The following is a 20,886-nucleotide window of genomic DNA, read 5'->3' on the forward strand; positions in this document are numbered from 1 at the left end:
ACAAAAAAAACACAGTTCCGATACAAAATACATTTTCAAATATTTACAGGACTTCGCTCTTCCGATGAATATGAATGCATTTCAACGATACGTTTATCTCTGTAACGCTGCATCACATCACACTGTACTCTGGATGTGATAGTAAAGCAGTCTAAAGTGACTGACAAATAGAAAGAGAGCGCTGTTTTTTGTGTAAATAACGAGCAAGGCCTCGATGTATATTTGTCAAAATCTGTGGTAAAGCAAATCCAGCAATCATACCGTGCACTGCTAATTTGCATGAGATACTCAGTCAAAGATCTTATCAGAACATTGCTGATGTCAACGAAGAGCTAGCCATACCATTGCGCCCACTCCATATGCGGCAGCCGCGGGGGCTGCTAGCGCTGTAGCGTAGGGATCCGCCGCATACACGCGACCATAACTGAAATAAAATATAATTACTTCAGACTGGAACTACAATCGCAGTATAAATGGATGTCAACTGTGTTACAAACAAAGAGTCTAGGTACAGCACGTGCTAACATGTTCAGAACAGCTGCATGGATGCTAACCTGTCACTATAGGCTGCTGCGGCGGCCGCCGCTGCTGCTGCTGTCGGACCTGCTACGGCGGTGGGCTGGGCGTAGCGATACGCCGCATAACCACCCTAAACACAGAAAGAGTCAGAGAGAGAGAGAGAGAGAGAGAGAGAGAATATTATATAGATGAGATAAACGCCAGGTAGCACCCACAGTAGCTTAAACAGTGTAGCATGGTAGAAGGAACACGTATTAGGCGTTAGGCATGATACGATATCAAATAACAAGCAAACTGCTATTAATGATCAGATGCAAACCACATTCTGAGAACGGAGCTGAATTTTGATGTTTTAGCTGTGAGTGTGTCTCTTCCTCACTGGCAAATCACGGCCATGGGATTACCTCAAAACTCGATTGATTACGTCATGCCAAAAAAAAAACAAACAAACAAACAAACAAACGAAACAGAAACGCCATGTTGACTTTTTGTCGATGAGGAAGACACAAACTGAAATCAGTCGGAATTACGTGTGCAGCCTGAGTGCCATATCTCACCCTCCCCAAACCCCCAATGCACGCTCCACACAACGAAGGGTGAGCAAGTCATTTGACTGGTGCCAGTACACACAGACAGTCAGAAACAGTGAGATTAAGGGAAACGTTCATTCACACTCGTGGCACCACAACCACACAGACAGACAGACAGACAGAAAGACAGACACGCATACAGACAGCATGCACCCCAAACTGAATACAAAAACAAAAAAACCCAAAAAACAAACAAACAAACAAAAAAAAACAAACAAGCGATTTCTGCCAATCACACCACTGCATTCTACCCTAGAGCCAATCAAGTAATACTCCCACATTCCCCCACACACCTGCAGAGATGGTGGGGACAGCAGGGGTACAGGGAGAGAGGGAGAGAGGGAGAGAAAGAAAGAATTACAGGAAGACATAAATATATAAAAGGAAGGGAAGAGGGGGGAAAAAAAACAGGAAAAATAAAGATTACAAAAAAACCAAGAATTAAAAAAAGAAAAGGAAACAGAAAGGAATAAAGAAGGGGAAAAGAGATGCAGAAAGAAAGAAAGACAGGAAGAAATAAATGTATAAAAGGAATGAAAGGAAGAGAAAAGGAAAGATTACAAAGAAAGAAAAGTAGAAAGAAAGAGAGAAAGCAATAAAGAAGGGAAAATAGAAAGAGAAATAATAAAAGGAAATACACAAAAATGAAAAGGAAAAAGTTTAAAGGAAGAAAGAAATGCAGAAACTTTAAACAATGAAAGGAAACAGAGAAATAAACTGGAGAGAGTAAGAAAGGGAATGAAAAATAAAACTAGAAAAGAATGAAGGAAAAGTAAATGCGGTGCTAGGTCTAAAGCAATAAATAGAAAAAAGGGAGAAAAGCAAAAGAGCAAGAGGCTGAGAGAAAAGGAGTGCTAGAGAGAGGGGGGAGAGAGGGGAGGAGAGAGGGATAGAGAGGGATACGGGGAGGTGAGAGAGGGGGAGAGAGGGGGAGAGAGGGATAGAGAGAGAGGGATACAGGGAGGTGATACAGAGGGATACGGGGAGGTGAGAGAGGGAGAGAGAGAGAGAGAGAGAGATACGGGGAGGTGAGAGAGAGCAGGGAGAGAGAGAGAGAGAGAGAGAGAGAGAGAGAGAGAGATACGGGGAGGTGAGAGAGATACGGGGAGGTGAGAGGGATAAGGGGAGGTGGGGGGGGGCACGGGGAGGTGAGAGAGAGAGAGAGAGAGAGAGAGAGATATGGGGAGGTGAGAGAGAGATATGGGGAGCTGAGAGAGAGAGCGGGGAGAGAGAGAGGGATAAGGGGAGGTTAGGGGGGGCACGGGGAGGTGAGAGAGCGAGAGAGAGAGAGAGAGAGAGAGAGAGAGAGAGAGGGGGGGGGCATGGGGAGGTGAGAGAGAGAGAGAGGGGGACACGGGGAGGTGAGAGAGGGGGGGTATGGGGAGGTGAGAGAGAGAGAGAGAGAGAGGGGGACACGGGGAGGTGAGAGAGGAGGGGGGGAGGGAGGTGAGAGAGAGATAGAGAGAGAGAGGGGAGGACACGGGGAGGTGAGGGGGGGGGGACACGGGGAGGTGAGAGAGAGGAGGGGGGGGGGGGGGGGAGGTGAGAGCAGGTATCTAAGGGCGGTAAGTGTGCCTGCATGCCAACACTGCTCCAGTCAGCATGCCACAGTGAGACAGAGATACGGGGAGATTCTGGGAAGGGGTCAGAATCACAAAATCATTTCTCTACAGCTAATGTGCTAACAGCGCCGTGGAGCCAGATGTGATTTCTGCTGGAAAACTCCGCACATCTGGGGAGATGTTGATTTGGAAATGGTGCTAGAATGGGATCGAGTGTGAAACATGAAATTAGGCATGTGCTGATAATCACTCTTATGGCAGCGTCGATGTGCTTTTAAGAGATACGCTGTACTATCTGGAAAACACAAAATGAACTCTACAGACTGATGTGATTAGAAACACAGAAGGTGGAGGTCATGTCAAGCTGATTTCATGTCTGGGATATTATTTAGAATTTAACATTTTTTTAAAAATTCCAATGGACATGTAGGTTCAACAACCGGGAAAAAACCCCACCTTTTTGACTTTCATTAAACAGATGTTTATATTTGGAATGCAGGTCATCTGGATGACAGTAGAACGAACGTTACTACATGCTGACTATGCAGAAACATGACAAGATAATAGGACCTAACTTGATTTGCGGACATTCCACAATATTACATGGAAGTATAAATGGATAAACCCTAGGCCAACTAGTGGCCATGCGGTCATGTGACCTGACAGCGAGTGCAAGTTAGTGTAATAGCTAGTTGTGTTTATTTGAAGATCTTGGATTTTAATGCATTCTAGGTTGATAATCTAGCAAAAATCTACAAATGTCACATGATTGATGAGCCAGATGTTATGACAAGCAGGGATCCTGAATAACTTTCAGCTCAGTATGATTCAGTTCAGAACAATGAAGTTAAATATGATTCAGATTCATACGATTCAGTACAGTTTCATTCAGTTCAGTATGCTTTGGTTCATTAAGGAACCAAGTTAGTATGATTCGGTGGGATTGAATTCATTACATTTTGGTTCACTAGAATTCATTTCAATACGATTCAGCTCAATATGATTCAGTTCGGTATGATTTGGTTCAAAACGATTCAATTCAGTACGCTTCGGTTCAGTACGATTCAACTCAACATAATTCAGTTTAGTATGCTTCGGTTCAATATGATTGAACTCGATACAATTTGATTCAGTACGCCTTGGTTCAGTACAGGTCAGCTCAATACTATTCAGTTCAGTATGATTTGGTTCAGCTCGATTCAATTCAGTACAGTACGATTCAGCCCAGAACAATTCAGTTCAGTATGAGTTTGTTCAATACAGTATGCTTCGGTTCAGCACGATTCAATTCAATGTGATTCGGTTCAGTATGATTCAGCTCAATATGATTTAGTTTAGTAGGACTCATTATGGCCAATGAATCAAGTTTTTTTTTATAAAACAATACAAAAAGGTTGATTTTTTTTAAAAATGCAATTAAAAAAACTATATCATCGGCACATGCCTACGTGTAAGGGACTTGTACTACAAGCTAAGGTTTCACTTTAAAAGTTTTATTTAATTTTAAATAACACATTTGCCTTTTTTTTTTTTTTTTTTTTAAATAAACCTTTGAACAGAAATGACCATTCTCGCAGGAGTGGAAAGGCAGGCTGAAATTAGCTCTTATGCTGGATAAATTTCTCCCCCTTCCCTTCACCCATGTCAGATTGCAGTGAGTTAGTAGGGAAACAGAAACGCATTAACAATCTCAAACAATCAATATGTCAAACAAATTTATTAATTGATAAATCAGTCAGTCAGAACGAGAGATGCACACTATCCGTCAGAGAAACCCTACCTGCGGCAATCTGCTACTAACCACAGAGTCCTGAAACACTATTCTACGGGGAGAACAGAAAGAGCTATCGTCAACCTGGACACACACACACACACTCATATACACACACACACACACACACACTCATACACACACACACTCATACACACAGGCAGGTGCTCGCTCACTCACTCACACACAAATACACAGAGACACTCAGGTTCATGCCACTCTCGCACACACGCACAGAGCCGTCTATTCGTCAACCTGCAGTTTGACCTCGATTTGTCTGAGGATCAGATTTATACATTTAATAAAAGACACTGCTTGTGTTGGTGAATCAGCAAAATGGAAGTTATTCTTTAACAGGAAAAACTGCTGATCTGGTGTAATTCCGAATGAGACGACTCGGTGCCACTCGCCGTCACACATCCTGCAAACCACTCTGACTCAGAGTGAAGGAGAAAGAGAGGAGGATGAGGAGAAAGAGAGAAGGAGAGATAGGGAACGATACTTACATAGAGGTCTGCAGGCCCATAGAAACCATCCTGGTACACCACACTGGGAGAGAGATAGAGAGAGAGATAGAGAGAGAGGGGAGGCAAGAAGGAGAGAGAGATAGAAGGAGGGAGTGCGAGAGTGAGAAAGAGGGGGTGAGAGAAAAAGGCAGAAAGAAAAAAAAAAAAAAAGAAGCGAGGACAAGGAAAGGCAGGAAGATGAAAAGAGCAGAAATGACAGTGAACGCGAGGAAAGAGTGCCACCCAGTGGCCATGTGAAGAGAGGCAGGAGATGAGTGGATGATGGACAGAGAGGGAAAAAAAACACAGCGTGGGAGAGAGAGAAAAAGACGTGAGGAAATTAGTACACACACGCATGCAGTGCACAGTGAAAATGCCACTTTCATCAGTCAGGTTTACGGTCAATCGTTAATGACGGTACACTCGCGCACAAAATAATGAGGATGTCGATGAAACTGGCATTTTTTCCCGTCATTACAGTGATCAGCATTTGGTTTGGATTTGAAAAGCACAGCACCCCACAAATAACACATGCAACATGCACAAATAATCAGAGTGCAAATGGAAAACACTAATAAAAACCTGGTTTAATCCATTTTTATTAACGGTTAAGGGAATCCACAGTCTGGTTAAAAAAACCCTTTTACGCAGTTTTCCCACTTACCTCAAATGCAACCGCTTTGTTTACTTCGGTTTTACGCTGGAGCTACGAGACGAACATAGCCTGTCTGCCTCATCCAAATTACGCTGTGAGAATGTGTAACGTCTCATTGTCCCGCCTCACGGTGACGTTTTGTTCACGTTTATCGATTAGTCACACTTTTTGACACTTCTGAATGCGATTCAAGATGGATATTTACGAAAAAAAAAAGATATCAGTCGAGAAACGTCTTACACTACGTTCACACTAACGAGCAATAGCTCTGTACTTGTACTCTGCTTAATGACGATAAAGTTGAATCTAATCCAACACATTCATAGCTACTTATCACATATAGCAAGTGCTGTCACATGTGGGCGTGGCCTGTCCAGAACAGTACCTATATGAGACAACAAAAGCTAATTAAATAACGCACTAATCAGTGTGAAACCTGGCTGTTTGATTGAATTCGCACTAGCTAGCACACAATCTGTACTAGCGTTAATGCACTGGCCATCTCTGCTACTTCCTCCAGGCTTTAATTTACTTTCATGTCTCCATACACATTTTAATGACTTTATAGTGTGAAACCACGTTCTAAGCTTTCCTAACATTTTTGTGCGTCGAACGGAGCATGGGAATGAATTCCGAGTGAATAGGGAAGTGAAGAAACGTCGGCGCACACGCGTCGTGTCACTGATCTGAGGAATCGTCAGAGCTGGTCGTTTGGATTTGCCGCTTTGGCGTGTCGTGGCTCATTTGCACACAATTCACTGTGTGTTTCACTGTCGCAGAAAGCGTGGCTCGGTGTTGCGCGCATACATATAAACATTCATCGTCTGCTTAACGGTTCGTCGCTTGCTAGTGTGAACCTAGTGTTAACGTTGGCTGCGTTCACCTTAGAGCTCCAGTGCTAAACCGAAGAAACGATTTACAGACTCGTCGACTACATTTGGAGGTAAATGGGAAGTTGCATACGTTCCGTTAAACGTTTCATTTAATTAGCTTTCACGAATTAAAAAGACTGCAACTACTAGCGCACTCATGAATCAGCTACGTGGCCTGTCTATTTCCTGTATAGTACAATTTATATGCTCGAACACACCTCAATCAGCTAACGAAGCACTTGGAGTGTGTGTTAAAACAGTGAGAACTGTGAAAACTGTTGGCCCTTCAAAACGGGTTCAAATTAAAGCTAATAAACCTACAGGGAAAGTGTGCGTGCGCGCGCATGTGTCTTACCCTGGGTATGCTGGAATGGCGGGTTGCGGTATGGCTGCGCGCACAGTGCCGTAAACGGGCCGGCCGCGACCCCGCAGGTGAGCGCCCCTGAAGGTGGCGGCTGTAGTGGCTGCTGCCGCCGCTGCAGCTGTGGGGTACGGAAACCCTGGAACTGAGACACAGGAAGTCGGTTTATTCATTAAAAAAAACACACACAAAAAAAACAACAAAAAAAAGCGTAGTAATAATAATAATAATAATTTTTTTAAAAAAGGAAAGGGTTGTGTATGAATCAGAAGGAAAAAAGAGTCAGTCAGTCATTCTGAATGTGTAGTAGTGAGTCAAGCCTCCTAGTTTCTGTTGGTGTTGAACTGATGAAGCTGTCAGATAAGATCAGATCTTCATGATTAAGAGACTGTTCAGCAAAAATTACATTTACACAGTGGTCCCTGTAGCCATTTTTCTGGTGTCTGACATTTTGGTTGTTTTTTTTTTTTTCTCTTCTTTGCAATCGAGCTACAAGACTAATGAAGCGGCAAATTTGAGATGAGCGCTGCTTTTTGAGATTGTAAACCTGCTTTGTGACAGACATCCGGATGTAGATTCACATCCCTAATGAACAAGCCATGAGTGACGGTGGCAAGGAAAATCTCCCTGAGAAGTCATGAAGAAACCTTGAGAGAACCTCTTCTAGATAAAAACAGCTAGTGGGATATAAACCTTTTCATCTACAAATCGCATACTATAAACACAAGCAGTACTAAATGTGAGTCTTGGAATGAGGCACAGAACAGTCTTTATGATTACAGCATCACTTCCTAGGTACAAACCTAAAAGCATCCACTGAACCAAAGTTGAGTCTTTGATATAAACAGTTTTTGGGTTATAAAAACCTTTAGAGTGTCCATGTGGGAACAGAAGGTTGCTTCACTCCCTGTTAGCTTTATTAGCCTTATAGCTCTAAAGCAAGCGTGGATGTCAACACATTTTGGATGATGGAATACATTGGGGTAAAAGGGGAACTGTAAATGCAGCTTTTTTTGCATTCTAAGCACCCATTATGGACATAGAAATAACACACAACAATAGCTAGATAAATGATGTCGAATTATACAGCACATATCCAATGCCTTACCTGCGTAGAGTTCCGGCCCATACATCGCACTCACCATAGGGCTCAGCTTCCACCCAGCTACTAGTGACAAGGGAAAAGACAAAAAAAAAGGAGGAAATAAAAACTTGCTTTTAAATGGGGTTAGATTCTTAGAAAACGCATTCACCCTTTTGTCATATCAGCAGATCTCGAGTGTTAATCACCAACAGTCCCGTGGCCAGGAGTCTAAGAGTGTGTAATTGGCTATGCTCTCTTGGTGGGAGGGATGGCACACTCTAACCCCCCATTTATGTGGATGGACAGTGATGAGGCCAAACCCTTTCCCTAGTGTGCGATATGTTTGAAGCGGCTCTCTCAAGAACATATGAAGCCAGCTTTCTTAAAATGACATTTGGGGAAATAAGTAAATAAATAAACAAACAAAACCCTGACCATAAAACCAATCAAGGCAAGTTTGTTGAGATTAAAACAGCACCAAGAGTTTTTTTTCTTTCAACGAGCAAAAAGTGCACTCAATGATAACCTGCTTAACGACTCCAGGGAGTACTTATATAGCGAGCACATCATTTAAGTAGAGGGGGGTTCAGCTGACAAAAAAAAAAAAAAAAAAAAAAAGTTGGGAACCTTTCAATTAAGCGATGTTTGCCTAATCGGGCTCAATTTCTCAGACCAAAAAGAACTTCTATTTAAATTGTGACTGAATGAATGCATTGGAGGTCATCCGTCAATTGAGCAACCATGCTTTAGTAAAGCCCACTACATTAAGAAATGCCCAAACTCTGATCTGGACTGTCGTTCCGCTCTGCATAAAGTAATACATTTAGACTTACAGCGGTGTTAAAATTGAATTTTTCTTTTTAATGAAAAATAGAAGTACATCATCAGTAACCTGATGAACCACTGTTATTAGTAGTAATATTTCAGCACTGCAAATAATTTACTTGTAGATGTAGTAGTGTAACAGAAAAACAACTGCTTGTTCTGAGTAACTGACCCGTTCATCAAAAGGGGCGTGTTCAAAATAATAGCAGCGTGGAGTTTAATTACAGAATTCATTCATTCTGTGAAGAAAAAAAAAAAAAAAGTGTCACTAATTGTTCTTTATTAAGGAAGAAGGGAAGCAAAATGTTTCCCATATCGTTATAAAATATATTTCCTCCTGAATTGCTAAGTAAAACGGGCCGTTCCAAACGTTGTTCGGAGGGACAACGTGATTTGATTCAAAAGCGAGAAGCCCCCGTAAAGCACCACTGTTGAAAAAAACGGCACGTGCAGAATCGGGTCAAATTTGCCAAGGAACACGTCGATTTTCCCAAAGAGAAATGGCGTAACATTCTGTGGACTGATGAGAGTAAAATTGTTCTTTTCGAGTCTTGCGGTCATCGACAGTACGTCAGGTGACCCCGGGTACCGAATTCAAGCCTCAGTACACTGTGAAGACGGTGGTGCAAAAATCATGATATGGGGATGTTTTCCATACTACGGTGTTGCGCCTATTTATCGAATACCAGGGATCATAGATCAGTTTGAATACATCAAAATACTCCAAGAGATTACGTTGCCCTATGCCGAAGAGGAAACGCCCTTGAAATGGGTGTTTCAACAAGACAACGACCCCAAACACACGAGTAAGTGAGCAACATCTTGGTTCCAGACAAAAAGGATCGAGGTAATGGAGTGGCGAGCTCAATCCCCCGAAAACCCCGTTGAAAACTTGTGGGGTGACCTCAAAAATGTAGTTTCTGAAGCAAAACCCCAAAACTGGCAGGAACTGTGGAATGTAGCTCGTTCATCCTGGGCTGAATCAGCAGGTATCAAAAACAGTGGTTACGCAACTAAATATTAGTTCAATAATTTAAAGTGAAGCTAAATATTGAAAAATGTCTGCAGTTTATAAGTGTTTGAGTTTGAAGAGAAAAACACAGACACTGCTATATATATATTTTTTTTTTAACAGATTGACATTCCTTTTCTTTGCTTCCTGTAAAAGAACACCACAGACTTGCTCAAATTTATTACTGCTTTGATTTGGACTTCACTACATATGAAATACGAAAAATATGGAAATAAAAGCTAGTTAAAAATATTTGCACTTTATTTACTTTTATTAACGCACTGCTAGTGATTTGAACACAACTCTATTTGCATATTGTAGACTTCTACATTTTTGGTATTCCTATGACCAATATAATGACACACTGTACAGTATGAGACTTTAAGAAATGCTACTATGAGGTGAGCAAAGGGTGCCAACATTGCTAAAATGAAAATCCTAGCATAAAAAAAACACAATTGAGGAAAAAAAATAATTAGAATCGTACTACAAAAGCCCTGGCGTACAGTCCCCTTGGAATGTATAGGAACCACAAAGGCCAATTCTGTTGTTTTTGCTATACACTGAAGACCTTTGGGTTTGGGATCAAAAGATGGATATGAGACGATAGATCAGAATTTCAGCTTTCATTCCTCATATTTACGATCTGCATTTTGTGGTGTAGCTTCTACATTTTATGCTCTCGAAATCTTCTTCAAACGATGGATTGTGATGCCTTCCTTCCTGCCCTGTGGAGGCTGTTGGTGATGTCCGTGACTGTTGCTTTTGGAATTTTTCTTCACAGCTCTCACAATGTCTGTTGTTTTCCTTGGCTGACCTGATCCATGTCTTAGCTGTTAGTACACCAGTGGTTTCTTTCTTTTTCAGGACATTCCAAATTGTTGTACTGGCTATGTCCAATGCTTGTGCAACGGCTCTCCACGATTCTCCCTCTCGTCCCAGCTTCAAAATGGCTTGCGTTTCTCGCATACACTGCTCCCTGGTCTTCCTGTTGGTTTATCCTTTTTAACAACAAATGTCTTCACAGGTGAAATCCAGATCTCAAACCAAGAGCAGACATTCAGAGCTGTTAATTGACTAAACACTCAATCTAACAGGGCACACCTGGGCAACAATAAACACCTGTCAGTCACATGCTCCACTATATTAGATCACTTGGAGGGAAAAGAAAAAAAAAAAGGGTGGGTTCAAACAATACGTTTGTTTAACACATCTAGACTTAAATATCAGGAAATGAAAGCTAAAATTCTGATCTATCGTCGAACTCAAATGTCTTCAGTGTGTAGCAAAAACAATATAACTGGCCTTGCCATTCCAATACTTTCGGAAGGGACTGTATGTCAGAGGATGGGATTTTTTTTCCAGACCAAGAACCGGTAAGAAAATAGCAAGGCAAATGTCCGGGTCCCACCCACTTGGTTTGTACTGGCTCACAAAAATGCTACCAGAAGCAAATGCGTGGTTTTTCACATCACGCCCCCTGTCCCCTTCAGTGGACTGTCTATTGGGAGAATTTTATGCGTATTTGGTCTTCTGCTAATCTGTATATTAGCACGTCTAACATTAAATAAACAGCATGTTCTTGCATGTTGTATTTGTGTGTGTGTGTGTGTGTGTGTGTGTGTACTTTACCATAAGGCAGAGCGCTGAGTCCCTCTCCGTTAGCATATGGACTGACCAGCTTCTTATTGGTCATCACTCGAGCTGTAGCGTTGTTCACCTGGCCGCCGACAGACAGACAGAGGTTCTGCTCAGTGTAACCACTCTGATCCGCCTCCAAAGCCATCATTACATTCAACAGACTGACTTTTTTTTTTTTTTTTTTTTTTTTTTAAGTCAAATATATTTTTTTTAATAGATATTCATAAATTTAACTCGTTTTAATAATTGAGTGTTCGTGTTATGGAACTGATGGGAATTTTGCACAAAGGTTTTAATATTTAGTTATTCTTTCAAACAGTGAACTAAGCTCTGCACATGATGCAGCAAGAATCAACTGAAATGGTATTATCCTGTGACATTCGTTGGGCTGGGGATGATAAGTGGAGTTTTAGCAGAAATTGTGAGCTCAATGATATTCCCTTATATTGCTTAAAGATTTTCCCTTCATGCATGGCATCCCCACTGATCATCCAACACGGAATCAATAAACAAACAAGAACCCAGAAATAAATCGGCATCAAAGCAAAGGAACAAACAGTGCATTCCGTCTCTAAAAAATGGGGGAGAGAGAGAGAGAGAGAGACCGAGAGAGAGAAAGAAAGAGAGGCGGATATTCAAACATGATGAGATTCAGAAAATGCACACCATTCAGCGCAATCACATTCAGCCAATTACGGTTCGGTACACGACCGGGAATGAGCAAACGCCAGCCAATCAGCAAGCATCGGATGCAGCATATGGACCAATCAAAACACTTTGCAGCCCAGACCTCACCCCCTTTCATAATGCTTCAATACAGACAGAGAGAGAACGGGAGAGAGAGGAGGAGGGGAAAGGGATGCGGTAAAAGAAAAGAGACGCAGTGCACATTCAGAGAGAAGGACACGGGGGTGGGGGGGGGATGTGAGAAAATAATGAGTGAGAAAGGTATAGAGAGAAAGAGCGATAGATTATATATAAACAAACTATAATGCCGAAGTGTGTCAAACGAAAGGAAGCTTGTGATTGATTCCTGAGAGCGAGCAACAAAGGGAAACAAAGGGCGTGGGGGAAGAAGAAAAAAAATAATAATAAAAAAATAAAAATAAAAAATAAAAAGAGCGCGAGAGAGAGAGAAAGCTAAAGACAAAGAAAGAGAGAGAGAAAGAACGAGAGAGAAATGCATATGCCACATGACACAACAAATCAAATCATGAAGGCCAAACACTGGCAGGCATTGACACTGATCCGTCACACACCAAAGACCAATATGCAAACACCGTCATCACACACCACACAAACGCACAAAAAAGATCAAAACACAAGCTCTGGGTTTAGCCAAAAAAAGACCAAAAAAAACAAACAAACCCAAAACAAAAACAGAAAATCACCCCTCTGTGAATATAAGGGGAGCAATATCGCCTGAGAAACAATTTCACTGAGAGAGAGAGACAGAGAAAGAGATGGTGTTTGTATATTATATATATGTGTGTGTGTGTGTGTGTGTGTGTGTGTGTGTGTGTGTGTGTGTGTGTGTGTGAGAGAGAGTATGGAAAGAGGGGGAGGGGAGTACACAACTCTCATCCTACACAATAATCAATATGTTCACCGGCTCCTCGGTTGGCAGAGTTGGGCAGATGGATGACGGGTAAAAACATCCCAAATGTGTCTTTGGGGAGGAATCGACTTGCTGATGTGTAGAGCTCATTAGAACATACAGGATGGACAGACGGACGGATGGAGAGACATGGGGGGGGAAGAAATGGACAGGGTGGGTGGGGGATGAAAGAATTTATTGGAAGAGTTTCATCAGCCGTGTCAATGCGGGGGAGGAGTGATTATGTGTTAATGGTGATGAGAGTGAGACAGAGAGAGATGGAGAGAGGGAGGGAGGAAGAGGGAGATGGGGAATGAGGAGGAGGAAAAGAGCACATCATTTCTGGCAGTAGCCTGTGGTCCTTGGCGGGTGGTCGAGACGTGAGACATGGCTGTAATTTAATAAAGATTCCTCTTTTTGTTCGAGATCTTCCACTCTGTTGAATAAAACATATCAGCAGGACTCGACTCGGAGAGGCGGCTAACGTGCGAATGTGGAAGAGACGATGGCACGACGCCCACCGAGTTCATCGCAAATAGCTGCTGCAGCGGTTAGTAAAACCGAGCTGCGCTTTTGAACAGCGACCCACGTTTAAGCTGGACGGCTGAACGGTTACATAACTGGATTTATGACACTTTAAAGGGGTTCAGTGTACACCTTCTGCACTCAGAAAAAACACAACCTTTGTATAAATAAAACGCAAAATTCAGCCATTAGGTTATAAACAGTGTTTCATACTACTACCAATAAGACGGGTGTCTATTGTGTGTGTTACAGCATGCCAGTACAATAGTATACCATGCTAAGATTTTATTTATATATATATATATATATATATTTATATATATATATATATATATATATATATATATATATATATATGTATGTGTGTGTGTGTGTGTGTGTGTGTGCGCACATCACTGAAGTTATACCACAGCGTTGTCAAATTCTCAAATGTGATTGGTCAAAAGGTGATTATTAAGTTTCTATAACAGTGGCTCTGACAGTCGTTCCGGCTGCAAGGTTTCATATACTATAGAAACTAAAACATTATATTAACAACTAACACAGGGAATTGTACGGGCGGCATGCCACATAATCCACTGTCTAATAATAAACAGACTAAAACGTGTTTGTGATGATGAAAATAAATGTATAATCATTGATAAGGTGATGGTTTCTTTAAGGAAACGTCTATAACGTTTATGGAAGGAGTCTCCAGTGTCAGCACTACAGTCAGCAAGTTTTTCACCATGGGAAAGCCTTCATGTTCGGTTTCTTGCCACAATGACGGGCTGTTTTTTTTTTTTGGCTTACTGTCTTCAAGAGACTGTGATGGAATGACTGTTTAATGTAGGTTAGTATAGCAAACGTGAAGACCGGAGCTAACTTGTGAACATTACATATCGTTAACTGTATCTATAAACGGATAAAAAAAACAAAAAACAAAAAAAAAAAACACAACGTGTAGTTCTGTAATAAATAATTGATTGTTACCACAGGCAATCGCTGTGGTATAAGAGGAATAAAGCACGTATTGGAAAATATGCAGAGGAGGTAACGGGATCACACCACCCAGTGACATTATTTTCCTATAACTGTTGTGTTTTATTCTGTACTTAAAGCTTTATACATTTGAAGGAATATGTAGCCATAATACAAAACGTGACAGAAAAATGATCTATTAATTTTCATGCAGTAAAAACCTTTATTATTTGCACGGGCAAAGCTGTGGTCAGCGTAAACGTGTATCGTAAGCAGTTAGCGTTATTGCACCCCCACCCACCGAAACTTCCCCAATCCCAAATCAGCCATTTTAGAGAGTAGGATGGAGCTGATTTTGCTGACTGAGTGTCAAATTATTACTTTGTGATGGATCTTCACGTGATGAAGCGCACCGTGTGGGTGTAAAAACCCTAACTACAGCGAAAGACCACAGAGGAGGTCATGTGGGTTTTAGCAGGCGGTGAGAGGATATGGGGGTGTGTGTAAGGGGAGGAGGTTGAGTTTGGTGTTTGTGGGGTGGTTCAGGAATGAAGCCGTACATACACACACTTACCATGTGCCAGGAAACGGCATGACGACACGCGAGCGGTTACCGTGGAGACTGACAACGATAACAATAACAACAACACAGAAGTCGTCAGGGAAACAGAAAGAAAAAAATTTTAGGATAAAAAAAAAAAAAAAAGAAAAAAATTAAAAAATTTAATATGAACAGAGTAGGCTAATGGCCAAAGGGAAAAAAAATGTCTAATATACTAAATAATGAGAAAGCAATCAGGTCTGAGAGAGAGAGAGAGAGAGAGAGAGAGAGAAAATGAATGAATTATGGGAGAGGAAGGAAAACTCAGGGAAGCAAAAGAAGCATAAAAATTAAGGATTTAAATAATGGCAGGTGGGTAAACGTTTTAGAATGATTGCATTTCAGGTCGCCGTCTGAGGTTTTAAAAGCGGGGAGGCTAAGAAACAAACAGGCAGTGCGTTAGTCTCGTTTACAGGATGACGTGACTAAAGCATTCGAAGAGCTTGCTTCGCCAAATGATTTAGCGCTTTCACAAAAATTCATGTTCTAAATGCAAGAACTCGGCAGCCTTGAGTCAGCCTCGAGTCAGAAAGGGAGGTGGAAGGAAGACTCTACTGATGACTCTATGGGTGAGTCTAGAGATGAAAACAGAAAGATGAATGCAGCTAACGGATATTCATGAGCAGCGGGTGAGAGCAAAATGACATCATTCAAGGGAGGAGTGCAGACGGTCACATCTGAGGCTTAAATGGGGGTATAAGAGCTATAGACAGGAAGACAGGCAGGAGCAGAGTATGAGAGTCAGAGGGAGAGAAATTGATAGAAAGAGACAGACAGATGCCGAGACAAAGAAAGAGACTGTGTTGTGCCTTTTCCACTCACAGGGTGCAGGAACCTTTGCAAGAACTAATACAATAACCATGGATTTGTCTCAGCATTCTCTGGGGGGGAATCAAATATATAACATATCAAATATCAGTCATTTTCTTAACTATTAGCTAGCTAGTTAGATAGAAAACAGAAAAACTAGCTAGCAAACATTTACCATAGCGTTCCCTCCAAAATCGTTTACGAAAAGGAACACATTGGTAAACGTTATCCAGCTAGTTAGCTATTATTGTGTGTGTGTGTGTGTTTTCTAGCTTTTGTTTACTAATGCTAGCATTTTCTTGCGCCATATTCCCTCCAAATTCATTTACCACAGCAAATGCTGTGAGAAATGTTAGCTAGCTAGCGTTTGCGGTCATTTACATAAAAAAAAAAAACACTAGCTAACTAGCCAGCTAACATTTGGAGTTAATGCTGTGCTAGATTTTAGTGGGTTAGCTTGTTTTTGTTTTAATGCAAATGGCAAGCAGCTGAGAAAACAGCAAAAACTTGTCAACTAGCTAGATAATATTTACCACGGCGTTCTTTTCAAAAACATTTACCACATCATTTGCTGTGTTTTCTTAATTGCTTGTAATTTACATTAAATCAATGACGGGCAAAGGACCTTGAATGTACAGCCTGTATTTTCTATTGACTCATGCTATCAAGGCTATCATGCTATCGCATGCTGCGTGTGTTTAGCGTCTGTTCTTATTTAAATGAAAGTGTCTTTGGTCTGCCCTCTGAGGTGAGAGTAACTGCTCAAAGCAGGTCCTGTTAGTGTTAGCATGAGCAGCATAGCTCCTGTTTACGTCACCATTTAATGTAAAATGGCTGTTTCCTAATTCACAATGGAAAAAGTACAGCACGGCACCCAATCTGTGGAAGGGAGATTATAATTGAAAGAAAAGGAAAAAGAACGGAAAAGGGAAAGAAAGAGAAATGGCAGATATGAGAAGGTTTTAGCTGTCTCTAATCCTCTCTCTTGAACCCTCCCCCAAACATTTACACAAACAAACAAACAAAAAAAAAAAACGATGGAAAATACTGCCACAAAATGCAATGTTCAATCAAAAAGGGGACATGCCATTGTTCATAAATTAACCCAAAATTTAAAGCCTTCCACAGAAGTGATGATTTGTTCAAGAAAACATCTAACAAAATGAAACTTCGGCTCTACTGCTTTCTACTAGAGCAATCAGCAGGAAGAGAGACAGAGAGAAAAGAAAGAAAAAAAAAAAAGTCATGCAAAAACAAAACCAAGCTCCGACGCGAGCATGGCCTCTCCCCATGAGCCGCGTGGGTAGGGTATGATGGATGGCTAAAGGAGAGAGGATGGAGAGAAGAGGGGGTTTTGGGGGGGGGGGGGGGGGGGGGGGGTGTGTCTGAGACCCATGCCAGCTACAGCCATCACAAGCAGCCATGGACACTAAGGGGAGCTAGAGAGAGTCATCCAGGCATCATGCACTTAAAAAAACAACGTCTACACCACTTCTAAAAGACAAACGACAGATTCAGCCGCCATCATTAAAAGTATCTCCCCCTCTCCCAGTGCCCCAAACACAAGACTACACACAGCCTCGGAAAAAATACACCATGCAGAACATTCTGGTGATCTCAAAAGAAAAAAAGGCCGATACACTCCTAAGCATTGACGTCTTGTGTGAACAACCTAAAATCATGAGAGTCTATGAAGAGGAGAGGAAAAGAATCCGTTTCCACACACACACACACACACACACACACACACACACACAGTCTACATGCGTTAAAAGGTCACTAAGACGGAGAAAGTATTACACACTTCAAGCAAGAGACAACCCTCTAGAAAATTCCACAAAAGAAGAGTCAAAACAAGCAAAATGAAGAACCAACCAGCGTTATGGCACTGCCTGCGACAGTGAACAGGAATCATCATGTACATTCATGAGCTTTAAGAATCAGTGGCATATACCGCTAGTTTAAAAAAAAAAAAAAGATAATTAAACAAAACAAAACAGAACAGACACACTCACACAGCAGGTATTTAAGAAAATAAAAAAAAAAAAAAACAATACAGCAACATGGTGCCGTGACAAGCAAAGAGCAGGGTCATAAATCGAGGAATATGATTGGTTAAATACAAACATTCTTCAGCATGCTCAAAAGAAAGCAAATCGTGCAAGTAGCCATGTGCTGATAATTTTCGCTTTGTTTTTTCATTCTAACATGATTATTGGATAACTACATTTAAACTAGCTTAGCCTAAGGTGGGCAGTTAAAAAAAAAATAAATAAAAAAATAAAAAAAATAAAAAAAAAAAATACACAAAACAATCTCTCTCCTTATGCTATATGCAGTCGATTGTCCATGACATGTTTGATGTCTAAAGGAGCTACAAGGCTAATGTAGCGAACACTTACTGGAAGCTACCAGTTTGGTATTATATACAGCCAACAATAGTTTTATGCCTACTCTCTCAGGTGGTAGCTAGCATGATGATAACTCTGTTGATACAGGGTCCTATGTTCCTCAGATTTATACAGCACATCATGAACACGTGGTGATTTAAAGCTGGGGTTATTCTTCAGCACAAGTGACAGCTGGAGCATGTTCATACTTAACATTTTGTTCCTTTTATGACCGTTTACTGTGTTTTATAAGCGATGGCATTTCTTCAGTTCAGTGTATACATTTCAGTATTGTTCATGCATGGAGATGAACTGTATGAATGTAGACTAACAGCTACTTTTAGTGTGTGCAATCTAGTTCATTTTCCAAGTTCGTAACTTTCATAAATACCAAGTGTGGATGAAAGATGCATTTTAAACTAGTCTCTGTTGATATTCATTTAAATGTGTCTTTGGCGTTTAAAGTTAAAAGATAATAAAGTTAACAGGGCCCTGGGAAAATTAGTCCTGACTACATAAAACCTTTTGAAAAGTTGACTTAATGTGTGCTAAAAGAATACTGACCTGGGGAACACAGGACCCTGGGAACATAGCAATGACCCCCTTGATTGCTAATCGCTAGCTATCACAACACAAACTGCCTTAATAAATGCAACAGAGATTTCAAAAGTTCAGATTTTTCTCTTGAAGTGTAATGAGTAAAAGTCAAAAGGTAATAGATGAAAGACAAACTCCGGTAAAAACAAACTCAAGTACTAGAACAAAGTTGCTAACGATAAGCTTGGTAGCTACATTAGCCTTACTAGCTCAAGCATAAAACTAATTAAGCGAACTTTAGATATCAAACATGTCTTGGCTGAAAAAAGTAACTGTACCTTCTTACGTCCCAAATCTGTCAATCCGACTTGATTATGTACTTTCTAACATAGCACTATTACCTACAAAAAAATAAAAATAGTATAAAATAGTTAAAATTGATAAAATAGTTAAAATTGTATTTGTTTACATTAAATGGGAAATACACATACATCATATATATTGTTTCAATCAAAATTAAAACAAACAAAAAAAGGCTGAAATAATTCACTATGTGTAATGAATCTAGACTATATTAAAAGGACTACTTTTTGAATTAAATTATGGAGAAAAAAAATTAACTTCAACGATATTCAAATTTTTTGAGATGCACCTGTGTGTGTGTGTGTGTACAATTATAACCATTACCATTATAGATCTGTAATGCTATCCACTAGACATAACATGCAGAAGGCAACAATTTACCAGTAGAGACCCACAGGGGCATTACAGTTGCCATTAAAACCAATACAATTATAGCTATTAAAACCATTACAAATTCTATAAGGATTTCTGTTCTTTTTAGCATGGTATACAAATTGTACTACTGTCTAGCTAGTTTCAGCTGCCCAGAAGTTAGACTAAAAACTGGCAGCTAACTTAATGTAATATTATATGTCCATCTAATTGGGGCGGCTGTTGCTCAGGTGGTAGAGCGGGTTGTTCACTAATCGTAGGGTTGGCGGTTCGATTCCGGGCCCACATGACTTCATATGCCGAAGTGTCCTCGGGCAAGACACTGAACCCCAAGTTGCTCCCGATGGCAAGTTAGCGCCTTGCATGGCGGCTCTGCTACCATTGGTGTGTGTGTGTGTGAGTGAATGGGTGAATGAGAGACAGTAAAAAGCGCTTTGGATAAAAGCGCTATACAAGTGCGCCATTTACCATTTAATTAGCTAGTCATTAATAGAAGCTAGCCAATACTTAGCTGTAAGTTTACTACTTGTTTATTAGCCTTGTAGCTCAAGTGCAAAAGTAAATATGTTACCTTTAGATACCAAACGAGTCTTGTCTGATCATTTCTAGCTCATCTGTTCCTTTAACCATAAATAAACGCAGGCAGCGTCTCATTCAGCTACAGTTCTGTTTTAACAAAATGATGGGGTTTGGTGAGGGACGTATGTGACGCAGCCTTCAAATTTGTCCAAAATAAGGGATGGCTATACTTAAGCTGTCTTTATCTTCGAAGCACTTTCAGTGTGTAGAATACTCGCACTCCATTTGGGAATGTGAAGCTCCCATGGTGACTGATTATCAGCACATGTCTGCGTGCATGCTTCATAACCGAGATCGTTCCAGCCCAGCAGCAGCGGAGACCAAACCGAGCAGGCAGGACCCAACCCCAACACGTTCATAAACACATGTCCAACTTATTCCGCCATGCAGCTGCTTTCTGAAGACAACATGCCAAAGACGCTCCGGACATGCTCCACCCATCCATCCAGACCAAAGCACATGTACACCCACACCCATACACACACCCACATACACACACGCATGCACACAGCTGGACTAAAGAAGCACAATCGGTCATTGGTGCCAAAGACGTGAGGATCATCGAGACATGTATGTATGCATGTATGCATGTATGTATGTATGTATGTATGTGTGTGTGTGTGTGTATATATATATATATATATATATATATATATATATATATATATATATATATATATATATATATATATATAAAATATATATGTGTGTATACACACACACACACACACACACACACACATACATACATACA

The 20,886-nt window shown here is 40.9% G+C and overlaps 1 protein-coding gene across 10 annotated transcripts in view; it reads right to left on the reverse strand.

Moving 5' to 3' along the window:
* rbfox2 (RNA binding fox-1 homolog 2) overlaps positions 1–20,886 on the reverse strand; it is a 72,872-nt gene that overhangs the window by 3,979 nt on the left and 48,007 nt on the right. For 3 of the 10 annotated variants that reach the window (XM_017481811.3, XM_017481804.3, XM_017481812.3), the window contains 6 exons: positions 11,390–11,504; positions 7,945–8,004; positions 6,831–6,981; positions 4,949–4,991; positions 555–649; positions 343–424 (listed from right to left, as the gene is read on the reverse strand). In XM_017481811.3, coding sequence (XP_017337300.1) covers positions 343–424; positions 555–649; positions 4,949–4,991; positions 6,831–6,981; positions 7,945–8,004; positions 11,390–11,504 — 546 coding nt within the window. Of the gene's footprint in view, positions 1–261; positions 425–554; positions 650–4,451; positions 4,495–4,948; positions 4,992–6,830; positions 6,982–7,944; positions 8,005–11,389; positions 11,505–20,886 lie in introns of those variants that run through there. The other 7 variants (XR_006983410.2, XR_006983409.2, XM_017481806.3 and 4 more) reach the window with 7 other exon arrangements.

The sequence above is a fragment of the Ictalurus punctatus genome, chromosome 12 (assembly GCF_001660625.3).
Source record: "Ictalurus punctatus breed USDA103 chromosome 12, Coco_2.0, whole genome shotgun sequence".
Taxonomy (NCBI): domain Eukaryota; kingdom Metazoa; phylum Chordata; class Actinopteri; order Siluriformes; family Ictaluridae; genus Ictalurus; species Ictalurus punctatus.